The sequence below is a fragment of the Myxocyprinus asiaticus genome, chromosome 35, assembly GCF_019703515.2.
Source record: "Myxocyprinus asiaticus isolate MX2 ecotype Aquarium Trade chromosome 35, UBuf_Myxa_2, whole genome shotgun sequence".
NCBI classification, from domain to species: Eukaryota; Metazoa; Chordata; class Actinopteri; order Cypriniformes; family Catostomidae; genus Myxocyprinus; species Myxocyprinus asiaticus.
This window is the reverse complement of record NC_059378.1, coordinates 5555955-5568262: the sequence shown is the minus strand read 5'-3', so window position 1 is coordinate 5568262 and position 12308 is coordinate 5555955. Positions and strand designations below refer to the sequence as shown.

General features: G+C 37.6%; 1 protein-coding gene across 1 annotated transcript in view; it reads left to right on the top strand.

Annotated features, from left to right (window-relative positions):
* LOC127426179 (ephrin type-B receptor 2-like) overlaps positions 1-12308 on the top strand; it is a 229057-nt gene that overhangs the window by 156827 nt on the left and 59922 nt on the right. Inside the window, exon 5 of the mRNA XM_051672806.1 lies at positions 5463-5798. Coding sequence (XP_051528766.1) covers positions 5463-5798 — 336 coding nt within the window. The remainder of the gene's footprint in view (positions 1-5462; positions 5799-12308) is intronic.

Below are 12308 nucleotides of genomic sequence, written 5' to 3'. Positions count from 1 at the left end.
CAGAGGGGAGAATTTATAGTAAAACATAAACCTTATATATTGATCTGTTTCTCACCCACACTTATATCGCTTCTGAAGATTAAGATTTAACCACTGGAGTGTGATAGATTACTGTTATGCTGCCTTTACGTGCTTTTTGGAGCTTACAGATGTTGGTACCCATTCACTTGCATTGTATGGATCTACAGACTTTAGATGTTCTTCTACAAATCTTCGTTCCAGCTGGTCGACCAGCTCGTTAAGCTAGTACAAAAAAAAGCATGTTGGAACAGCAGCTCACCAGCATCCCATGTTGTGGACCTGCAGTTAAAACACTATTTTTTTTTTAAGCATGGTAAACTAGCCAATAGCCACAAACTTCATGTTTTTCCACATGCAAACAGAATTTTTTCCTCCTCATTCCCATCATCAGGCAGAGAACAACCGAGCCGTGGCATTATTGTTGACACAGATGAGGCCAAGAGACGAAGAGAGAGACAGAGAGAGAAAGCTCCTCATGCTATTGTGAGCACTGTGTATTTGTTACTCGCTGAAAGAAGGGAGGTGGGGGCAGAGAAGAAAGAGAAAGGAGGCAAGGAGCGAGACAGAAAGATCATTCGAGCTTTCGACAAAAGCCATTTGCGAAAGCCTGGCCCTGGGAGAAGAGCAGCTGTTGTGAATAAGAGAGCAGCATCATGTCGCAGAGCTGAAGCTTGGTGGGCCTTGGCTTGATTAAAGAGAGGAAACGGCAGTCGTTAACGGCAGCCATTACCGCCCACTAACCTGGGAATGGGATGTTTAGAAACGGCTTTGCATGCGACTAAGAGGCTTTAACAGCCGTAGCTTCAAGACACGGTTGCCTCCTAATGGCCTCATGGCTACAAGAGCTGTAAATATGTAATCAATTGGAGGCTTCATCTTTTTTGGACTTCTTTTAAAAGGGCAAGGGGTGGAGGGTTATTTCTTGATTACCTCATTTGCCTCCTAGAGGATCACCCACAGTAATTGCAAGCACATGCCGGTTGAAGATAAACACAGGGCATTGTTAGCTTTAGTTGGCTGTCAGTCAAAGGGAGGTCTCAGAGGTGTTCTTTGTTTGGTGTGCTCTCACTCTCCTTCAGATGTACTTTTCATGACCAAACACAAATGATGTTTACAAACACAAGAACAGCACTTCTTTAGGACACCCCTTCAATGCGAATCCTCTCATGCGAAAGAACGTGTTTCACCAGACCCAAATAAGCCTGTGATTTCATTGTAATTTTAATTAGCTTGATGAAAATACACAACTGTGCCATTTTTAAACTCTGTAGTTTAATTGTATAGTGTAATCAACCCATCTAACATTGAAAATCAAGCCATGCATGAGCCATGCCCATGGCCTAGTGGTTAGCGCACATGTTCTACTCATTTGCTCAGTTCCAAATCCTAATGAGCTGCCTATGGAGGGAGCATTTTAAGGCAGAATACATAAAATGTCCAATCTGCTCCAAACTTTACATGTTTTATAAGAGTCCTGGCCTGAACACTTCTATATGCCAATATTCAGTTATAGTCGTAGCGCCACCTACTGGCAACAGGAAATTACATGTTTTACACTGTGATACACTCTTAACAACATTTAAGTGCTAAAAAAATGCAACATTCCCCTGGCACAGCAGCCCCAACGTGCACCAGGGTGCGAGGGCCCGTTCATCACTGCTTGCAGCTTTAATTATTATTATTTCTTGTTTTAAGGATGTTCAGATATTTTTACTGGAAAATAAGACCAAACATATGATTAAGAATATTTTTTGCAGTGTAAACTTTTTAAAGGTAGTTAGCTACACTATAAACTACTTGAGAAAAGCATCTATCAAAATATAGTGATGAATAGTGGAATTTAACTAAATATTTTCCTATAAAAAGAATGTGAAAATGGCTCATAGGTTTCCTTGATTAACACAAACAAAACAAACCATCCAAGTGAATGGATTCATTAAAATGAATCAGACATCCCAATGCAAAATTTTAGGAAAGTGCATTAGACCTCAGCTCGTTCTGCTTCAAAGTTGTGTAGAGTAGCGGTGTAGCATGGTGAAATGAAACATTGCTGTTTTTTTATGTCACATTGTGTGCAAACAATCACTCTACACCACTACTCAATGGAAAGAATAGCACTTTACTAAACAAGCTTAACTGTTAAGAAAACTGTTGAGCTAATTTTAAAAAAATGTAGTAAAATTGAGAGCAGCATCATGTCGCAGAGCTGAAGCTTGGTGGGTCTTGGCTTGATTAAAGAGAGGAAATGGCAGTTGTTAACGGCAGCCATTACTGCCCACTAACCTGGGAATGGGATGTTTAGAAACGGCTTTGCATGCGACTAAGAGGCTGGATCCAGATTACAAAGGCCAAAAAGTAGGAATCTTAATGATTTTTGATTGATTAAATAGTGATTATAAATAGCTGCATATTTCATTGGTTACTGAAAAGTTTTAATGACAGATAGGAAGTAAAAATACCATTCATTTTCTCCATAGGGGAATTGATTATTAACTAAAAATGACCAAATTTAAAACCATCGGCAAATTGGCCGATTTGAAAAACTGATAATTTATTTATAATTAATTATCATCACACTTTGTTAAAACTCTGTAAATTAAAATGCACAATCCAGAAATAATGATAGTCATATAATGTAGAAGGGTTGGCACTCCTAACAATATGCAATATTTAATTTATAATCATTCTCGTTCTCACATTAATGAGGAAAACCTGTTGTTACAGACGTGACAGTTGTGAAAACAGCACTTACCTATACATGATGAGGTAAAATCATCCAAAACATTTTGAAACCAGCAAACTTTGACTTCTTAGACACTGGTATTTTGACCATTTAGGCTACACAATTGATTGAGTTAAGATTGAAATCACAATATGGTCTTGTGCAATTACTAAATTTGAAAGTTTCAAAATAGACTGCAATCAGCGCTTCAGTCAGCGCCTCAGTTAGCATTGTGTAAGCAAACGGCGCCCTTTAGCGGTGTGAATGACATTATCCATTATACCAGAACATAAAAGGGCGCTTTGTTCCTTTGGTAACTTTTGATTTCCATGATGTGGTTGACATTTCTGTGGAACTGCCCAACATATGCATAATATGAATTTGTGATGCTCTATTATATACGTACTATACAAACATTTAAAATGTGATGCTGTTGTGTAAATGTAAAATGTAAATGCTGTTTTAAACTGCAAAAACAGAAGTGCAAAAAATGTTTTAGAAATACAAAATACATTTTTTTTTCACATCAAACATCGTGCATTGATATTTAGTTCTTTTTAAATATGTTTTTAACTTTTTATCTTCTATTTATCTTTCATTGTAGTTCTATTTAAAATTTGGCCTGTTGTTTGTTTAACAGATCCAATCCATGTTCAATGGAATTTATTTATTTTTAGAACAATTAAAAGATTTTGTACTTCTTTATATATTTTTAAAACATAATTCCTGAGCAAAATATCGGTATAGGTCAATAGTTTTTTGTTAAAAATATATCAGTATCGGCCAGAAATGTTCATATTGGTGCATCCCTATTATTAACTATAACTTATAGCCTAAACCTTTAAAGGCAGTCCTACCGTGACCTTTGATGTTAATCAATGGTATATGCTTCGGTTGAAGCCAAAAGTCTGCGTTATTTCTTCATAAAAAATAAAAAAAGCTTAATAATGGAATTCCTGGTGAAGAACTACACTACCCATGAATCCTGGTCCACCAATCCAAGAATCGTGGCAAACATATAGCACTATAAGCGTTCAGCAGTGACCACCCACTTACATGATGCAGTTGACTCAGTCTCCATACACTTTCAAACTACTTATGTATTTGCACGTATATGAATATTTTGCAGTAAAATTAAAATATATGTTATACTTATAATCAAATTGATAGTTTTATATTTTTTCATTGTTTTTAATTTGATAATGTCATTCAGAATGCTTCATTTCCTCATGAAAGACATTAAGTACAGAGTCATTGTACATTTGTCTTTTTGTGCGATTTTCAAATACTTTGTTGTTTCAAATCAATGTTTGTAATGTGTTGATTCACCTCAGAGCTGGTTGGGTTCATGACTTAGAACTCTTTTGTTGAAGGATTTTATGAAATCCCTATGGAAAAAATGAATAGGAAAAATACTTCCGGAACCAAGACGGCTGAGAAAGTGGGCAGGCACTGTTGTACTCTATTGAGCTGCACCGAGTGGGTGGCACGAGTCCAAATCATCTCAAATTTATTTACCCCATCCCCCTCTTCTCCCCATCATTTCTCCCTCAACAATCATCTCAATAGAATCCGCAAAAATGAATTACTATCATTATAATTATTAATACTAGAGATGTGCGGAATGACTAATTTCACAAAAAGACAAATTTGAAGTCGACTAGTAAAAAGAAACCAACCTTCAGAAAACAGCCAAAGAAATTTGTTTATGCTATCCATTTAAAATACTTAATCCATTCCAAATCCGACGCTAAATTCCACTGAAAAGGGGCATTTATCTGCAATGTGTTCTCCTTGCATTATGATCATTGTACATTAAATATAGAATATGATACGCATTCATTGAATCAACGTTAGCGAATATTTAACAGGCATATTTATTGAAAACAAAGTCGCGTGTATTTCACGTTAACCAATAACAGTTACGATGTAAAAAAAAAAATAGGCCTGTGATATAGCCTACAATAAACCTAATGTATTCTAAACATGACGTGCACACAGAATAAAAGATAGTTTAACACGTTAAGCTGTTGGCACCTCGTTGAAAATAGCCTTCTTAATCAGCAGATTAAAAAAATGGCATACCTAGCCTAATACAGTCATTTTCTAGGCTACTTACTCAAAAGCATTTTGATGAGCAAAATTAACATGTCGACGTGGTCTGGTGAAAGATGTGACTTGACTCACGTCAGGCGGCTATCCTGTGTTTGAAAAAGCCTGCTCAGTGGAAAATAACATACAAGCACACACAGATTTAAAGAAGACTCAAATGTGAAAACATCCATAGGGACTTTCAAACGTTTGGAAATCCGATTCCTGCACCACCCCCGAAGTGACTTCATAACTACTTTGCTGAGTTTGCTTGTCTAACGAGAGGACATTTTCCTGCGTGCGCCGCGAGTGTGAGAGAGAAGAAGCACGTGTAGCATTTGTAAAGCTTTGTATCTGCTCCAGATATCCTCTTTTTAAATAATATTTGTATTATTAATTCTATTTAAAATATGTAACATTAATATGACAGTAATTTAAATGCAGCCTCTGTAAAAACATAGAGCCTAACGTAAATGTGTAAAAAATGTTGATCAGTTTAATGGGGGCAAATATGAACCGACTAGTAATTCCAGTGTCGAGTAGCAGCATCAGAACCGTTTAGTTGACTAGTCTCGCACATCCCTAATTAATACTATTAATTCGTACATGTTTTTATATGTGTCTTTAGCTGTACCATCGGCCCCTCAAAGCGTCATCTCCAGCGTGAACGAGACATCACTGATGCTTGAGTGGAATCCTCCACGGGAGACCGGTGGTCGGGATGATGTGGTCTACAACATCATCTGCAAGAGCTGTGGAGGCGGCCGGGGAGGTTGCACGCGCTGCGGGGACAACGTGCAGTTTATTCCACGGCAGCTGGGACTCACCGAGACCCGGGTCTTTATTAGCGACCTTCTGGCCCACACACAGTACACTTTCGAGGTGCAGGCCGTCAACGGAGTATCAGACCAGAGCCCTTATTCGCCGCAATATTCATCAGTCAACATCACAACTAACCAAGCTGGTAAGTCCATACCATCATTTGCTTATGTTTTGTCGTTGCGTTATTAGCGGCATCGTTTGATGCCATTACTTGCCAGGCCGGGTAGACACAAGTGCAAACTACCGGAGGACACTAATTCAACTGCAAGTTTTTAGTTTTTTTTATGGTTTAGGTGTTGCTTTGATTCTTTTTACCTTATTTAATTTTCATTTTTGAAATATCATGGTATACTTTTATTTAGCACTTTATTAGGAACTCTATGGTCCTAATTTACATTTACATTTTTACATTTATGGCAGACGCTTTTATCCAAAGCGACTTACAGTGCCCTGATTACAGGGACAATCCCCCTGGAGCAACCTGGAGTTAAGTGCCTTGCACAAGGACACAGTGGTGGTGGCTGTGGGGATTAAACCAGCAACCTTCTGCTTACTAGTTCAGTGCTTTAGTCCACTACACCACCACTCCTTAATAATTCTTGTACATTCTGAGATGCTATTCTGCTTACTACAATTATACAGAGTGGTTATCTGAGTTACCAAAGCCTTTCTTCCAGCTTGAACCAGTCTGCCATTCTCTGTTGACCTCTCTCATCAACAAGGAATTTCCATCCGCAGAACTGCCGCTCATTTGGATGTTTTTAGTTTTTGGCACCATTCTGAGTAAACTAGATACTGTTTTGTGTGAAAATCTCAGGAGATCAGCAGTTACAGGAATACTCAAACCAGCCCGTCTGCCACCAACCATCATGCCACTGTCAAAATCACTCAATTTTTTCCCCATTCTGATGGTTGATGTGAACATTAGTTGAAGCTTCTGACCTGTATTTGCATGATTTTATGCACTGCTGCAACACAATTGGCTGATTAGATAATCACATGAATAAGTAGGTGTACAGGTGTTCCTAATAAAGTCCTCAATTGTCCTTATTTTAGGTAGCCACTGATTATAAAAATCTAGTTTTGGGGTGAATTTTGTGGGACTTCATATTACAATGGCAGTCTATTGGAAAATCTTGATTTTTAAGCACATTAGGCTTTGTGGTGACTATTGTGTGACTTTAGCAAGCTGTGATATTTAATTTGCTAATTTATCCCACCAAAGTTATTTTTTGTGATACAGTTCAGTGTCAGCTACTGTTATGTGTAGTTTTTTATTTATTATTTTTACCGTTTTTAGTAAAACATTTTTTTTTTTATTGTTTTATTGCTGTAAACAAACATTGCAATTCTGCTACACTGAGTTTCTGAGAGTTACTTTGGCTACATGAAGGGGCGGACTGGGAAGAGAAATCGGCCCGGGATTTTACATAGAAACTGGCCCAAAAGTTGTTGAGGGGGGTGTTAATCTGGCCTAAAAGTTGTTGGGGGGGGGGGGGGGGGTCGCTGTCCTTTTCTGCATATTGCTGCCCCCTTCGGCATATCGCTGCGCCGGTTTGTGGCCCGTTCTGCATAACGCAGCGGCACATTTCAGCTTTTCGTGGCCGACCCTTCGAGAAAAGTCCCGGTTCTCCCAATGGCCAGTCTGCCCCTGGCTACATGGTCCGTATAATGCTTTACAATTCATTTTTCAGACCATACCAATCCAAATGCAAAAAATAGAAAAACTTTTATTTTAAATTTTTTCCCAATTGCTTAAAGAATGGATATTTGTCCTTTTCTCTCCTTTTCTTCAATTTAACTTTTTCTAAATTGTGACTTAAGAAATAATTTATTTGAATAATTGACTTATTGCCAATTTTCTATTTTTCCATTTTTTGTGTCTTGCAATTTGTGCTGTGGGCTGTACCATTAGAGCAGGGGTGTGGGTTAGGGAACGGACTGCATATTACTGCATTGACATTGAGAAGTTTAACATGCTAGCAGGGGTCGCAACCTAATTAATTTTATTATTATTATTATTAATAATAATAATAATAATAATAATATGTTTTAATGTATTAAGGCCTTTATACGGAGAGTATACTTGCAATTTTCTTTGGTCCATTTCTCCTTTTATGTTATTCACTGGAAGACAACTTCCACATGGTGGCTGTCTAAGTGAAGATCTCTGAATTCTAAATTCCATATAAAGGCATTAATACATTAGAATAGATCCATACAAAAACATTTATGTAGCCTAATTTTTTTTGGAATGATAGCGCAAAATTCTGGGCTTTTTAACGCAATAGCGGCTGACTGGACTGACCAACCCGTACGTGGCAGTTTTCTGCCAATTCGGTAATTTGACCGCTCTAATGGCAAGTAAATTCCGTAAAAAGGCATTAATGTATAGATCTATAAGAATACAATAATGTAATTCCTTGGAGTGAGAGTGAACGAGGAGGGCAACATTCGGAGATGTTCAACGCAATAGCAGCTGGAACTCAGCCAGCCAGCAATGAGCAAAAGTTTCCTTCCAGTTAGAAATAAATATCGTACAAGTATAAATGGACTTGGTAAATTGCAAGGAAACTCAGTATAAAGGCCTTAATGCATAAGAAAAAATGTATAACCTTAAATTTATAAGGAAATGAAAAGACATTCAGAAGAGGTCACCATTGTTTATTGCTAGTATCCTATGCTTTGTAAATAAACTTGATACAAAAAAAAAGTGATACAAGGGGCAGGAGGACTGACACCTGATCCGTCAGTGACAGCTTCCAGCCAGCGAGAGTATCAAACCCCTATCATCCACTGCGTGGAGCGAACAATGCAAAGCCAAACCCTTTATGCTTGTGCGATCCACTTAAAGTGTAGAGACATGCTGGCCGCTCAGTTGGTCATGCGAATGGTTTGCCCACAGTCTTGCTAATGTCCGTGTGCCAACCCCTCCGCGTGGCAAAGGTGGCACGTGTGCCTTTGGTTGTCGACCCCTGGGCAAGCCTTTTAAACTACTCCTCAACGTACATGCAGTCCATTCCCTAACCCACACCACTGTGCTGATGGTTCAGCCCACAGCACAAATTGCAAGACCAAAAAAAATGGAAAAATGGAAAATTGATGTCAATTATTCAATTTTTTTTTCGTCTAAAGTTACAATTTAGAAAAAGTTAAGTTGAGAGAAAAAGACAATATCCATTCTTGAAATTTATTTTAAAAATAAAAGTTTCAAACCGTTTTTCTATTTTTGCATTTGGATTGGTATGGTCTGAAAAATGAACTGGACCCTATAGAACCATCACACAGTTTTTCATCACATTCACATTCCCCCATCTTTAGTGAATACTCTAAACTTCAGTCAAAGAATCAACACCATAAATAACCAACCCTTGTTTTAACTCTGCAGCTTGGCGTATAGAACATTTGAGCCATAATATGCATGATTATCCATCTTTTATGATTTCACGTCACCTTTTCTTATTAAATAATCCCGTTTTATATATTGTATAGACTTCTTGATGTTTTTGTCTCTGTTATTCATCCAAAGATTGTTTGAAGTCCAGATAGTTCCATATGTGTGAGCTCATCATGTGTAATAGAGAGTTAAACAGATCTCACTACACAACTCGCTTTGTTACCTCCAGATTACATCCTGATTACATTCTCTGGCTCACATAAACCACACGACCATCCCACCATGTCACCATGAGATTAGACATAATTCCCAGAAATTCAAAGTGATGCATGTTGAATCGGACCCAAACCATTCTGGGACAGATTATCCAGAGCCGATCTCTCCAGCCAATGATGAATTTTAATGAAAAACAGTTTCTTGCTACTGATTAGACTTTAAACTTTTTCCCCTCTTAAAGCAAAAGCAATGGCTGGGAGACATACTACAATCAGGCGCAAAGGCAACAGAGTTTTTCCACTCATGCGATTGTGGTTTAGATTACCGTGTTCCAATTATTTCAGAGGGACTGCAGCATTGATTTGTTCTCGAAGTGTCTCTAAAAAATGTGCGGTTGATCGTGCCAGATCGGTACTCTATGCTCTTAGGGGCTCAAATGGAGTCAGCCATTATTTTATGTTCCTCATCACTGCTGGCTACAGACAGATCAGACCCATCCCTACTTTAACCTAGCAAAGCTGCCTTTTCTAAAGCTCAACAGCAGTTTAATTGGTTGTGACACATTGCTAACTTCCAAATTCAAAACTTCTCCAGCATTTGCATGTCTCAGAGGGAGGTTTAAGCCAGTCTTTTGTACAGAAAGCAAGCTGGATGAGATGTGCCTTTGAATCCAAGGAGTGTTTACATCAAAACGGCAATGCTGGGAGAGCAGGAGGCCTGTGGAGATTTCCATTATTCAACCATCACACTGAGCAAAGAGAGGCAATTAAATACAAACAAAACTTATATAACCTTATACGTATATAACTTTATATGACTAAAAATAAAAGCTTTGAGCTGAGTGCACATGCATAAACAGATTTAAACAACTAACATACTCCCTCCAAACTAATTTCACTGGCCCGCGTGCTTGCAGTCAACTGTGAGAATCCTATTAACGCAGTAATGTGTGCGTAGAGACAATGCATTAGTATAAATATTGTTGCTGAAACACACAAGTTATAAAACATACACATCTGCACCACTGGTCTCAGAAGACGAGAATGGCGGACTCAAACCCAGCCTCATAAACTGACAGGGAGTTCCAGTAAAGACTTCAACTTTTTACATGCAGTCTCTCAACAGTTACACTAAGTGCACTTGAGACATTTAGGGGACTTGTGAATGTATGTGAAACTGCCATGGGAGCTGGATGATGAGGCTGTCAGTGTTTCTTCGAACAAGAAAAGACTGATCGGCTGAAAACAGAAGGGTTGTTAGATTCACTTCATCTGAATCAGCTGAAACACGTCTTTGAAATGAAAGCCAACTTCTTTTCCTAAGTTTAAAGGTCCGTATCTTTTTTAGAGAACAGCCGAGAATTTGTGCAGTTCGACTTAAAGCTTACAGTTTTGTTACATTATTAGTTATAAAAGCAGCCATGATGCATACTGGGATTGGGATTAATGCATAACAGTCTGTAAGGGGGGTTAGAGGGAAAGGAGGAGGCGAGAACCGGCTTGACAACTTAAATAATAATTGAATGAACACCTTAACCAAGAACACACAAACATAACCACACACAGGGCAGCTGCCTGTAATTCTCTCTCTCTCGAACTGTCGTCCCCGGCCGCCTTTATCCCTCGCACCCCATCAGGCTGATTGGGGACCGGGCGTGTGTCATTCCAGCCCGGCCCCGCCCTCCTCAGCTCTACACAGTCATATCACATAACCAGGTTTGATGTAATATGTAAATATGATTAGTATGGAATAAGGAGATTGGCTGAGGTCAGGGCTGTATGCTTACATTTTTAGGTGTTAACACGAGTGCTCGTAAACTCATTGTAAATTCATTAGCACAAATTGTAATTTATTAGCACACAGAAAAGTGTTATTGTAATCTCTTTTTAATTATTCATACTATTATACTCTCCTAATTTCCTTGACTGGCCATTTTCCTCTGAAAACTGAGCAACTTAATGCTCACAGACTTTGAGGGCAAACAGTAATCATTTTTGAGGGCGAACAGTAATATTCTCTTTTTCGCTCGCAGGCTATAATGTGCGATTATTTCAGTCCTGACAGCACGTCCACAGCAAGCCGCTAAAATTCAAGCGCTTGAGATTTGGCAATGGCAAAGCAGATATCAGACTCATTATACGTAATCCTTGTTGCAGAAATGACAGTTATCACACACGTGTGAATGGGTTAAGATTTGTCGTTGCATATCGTAATTTTTTATCACAAATTTTACAGTCCTGGCTCAGGCTGTTGGTATGAATGAGTAGATGAATATACATCTTCATGAATTAATACTTTACCTTTAAGACTTCGAAATGTAAATGTCCTCTGTTATGATTGGCTAACCTTTACATAGAAGTACTCCATCAGTTACTGAATATGAAATTGGTTTACAAAACATAGAGATGCACAGAGATGAACATTTTTGGCTGATGCAAAAAACTATAGGCCAAGTGCTACTTAATCACCTTGTTTTGTTTAGGAATTATGGTTTAAAAGGTAACACTTTACAATAAGGTTCAATTTGTTAATATTAGCTAACAACATCAGTTAACATCAACTAACAATGAATTACGTTTACAGCATTTATTAATCTTAGTTCATGTTAATTTCAGCCTATACAAATACATTTTTAAAATCAAAGGTTGTGTTTGTTAACATTAGTTAATGCACTATTAACTAACATGAACTAACAATGAACAATTTTATTTTTATTAGCTAACATTAACAAAGATGAATAAATGCTTTAAACAATGTATTGTTAATTGTTAGTTCATGATAACTAATGCATTAACTAATGTTAATGAATGGAACCTTATGTACAAAGAGCTTCATCTCTATTTTATAATTTTAACAATAAATAAATAGATCTTTTGAACATATGACAGGCTAAAATGTTAAGAGAGCCACAATGAAAGATAAAAAAATAAAAAATAAAAATATGATATTACAATTTATGTAAAAAAACAAACTTTATCTTTTTTTTTTTTTTTTTTGCTCTTGTTTTTGCTGTTCTAAACAATAAAGTTTACAGTTTAC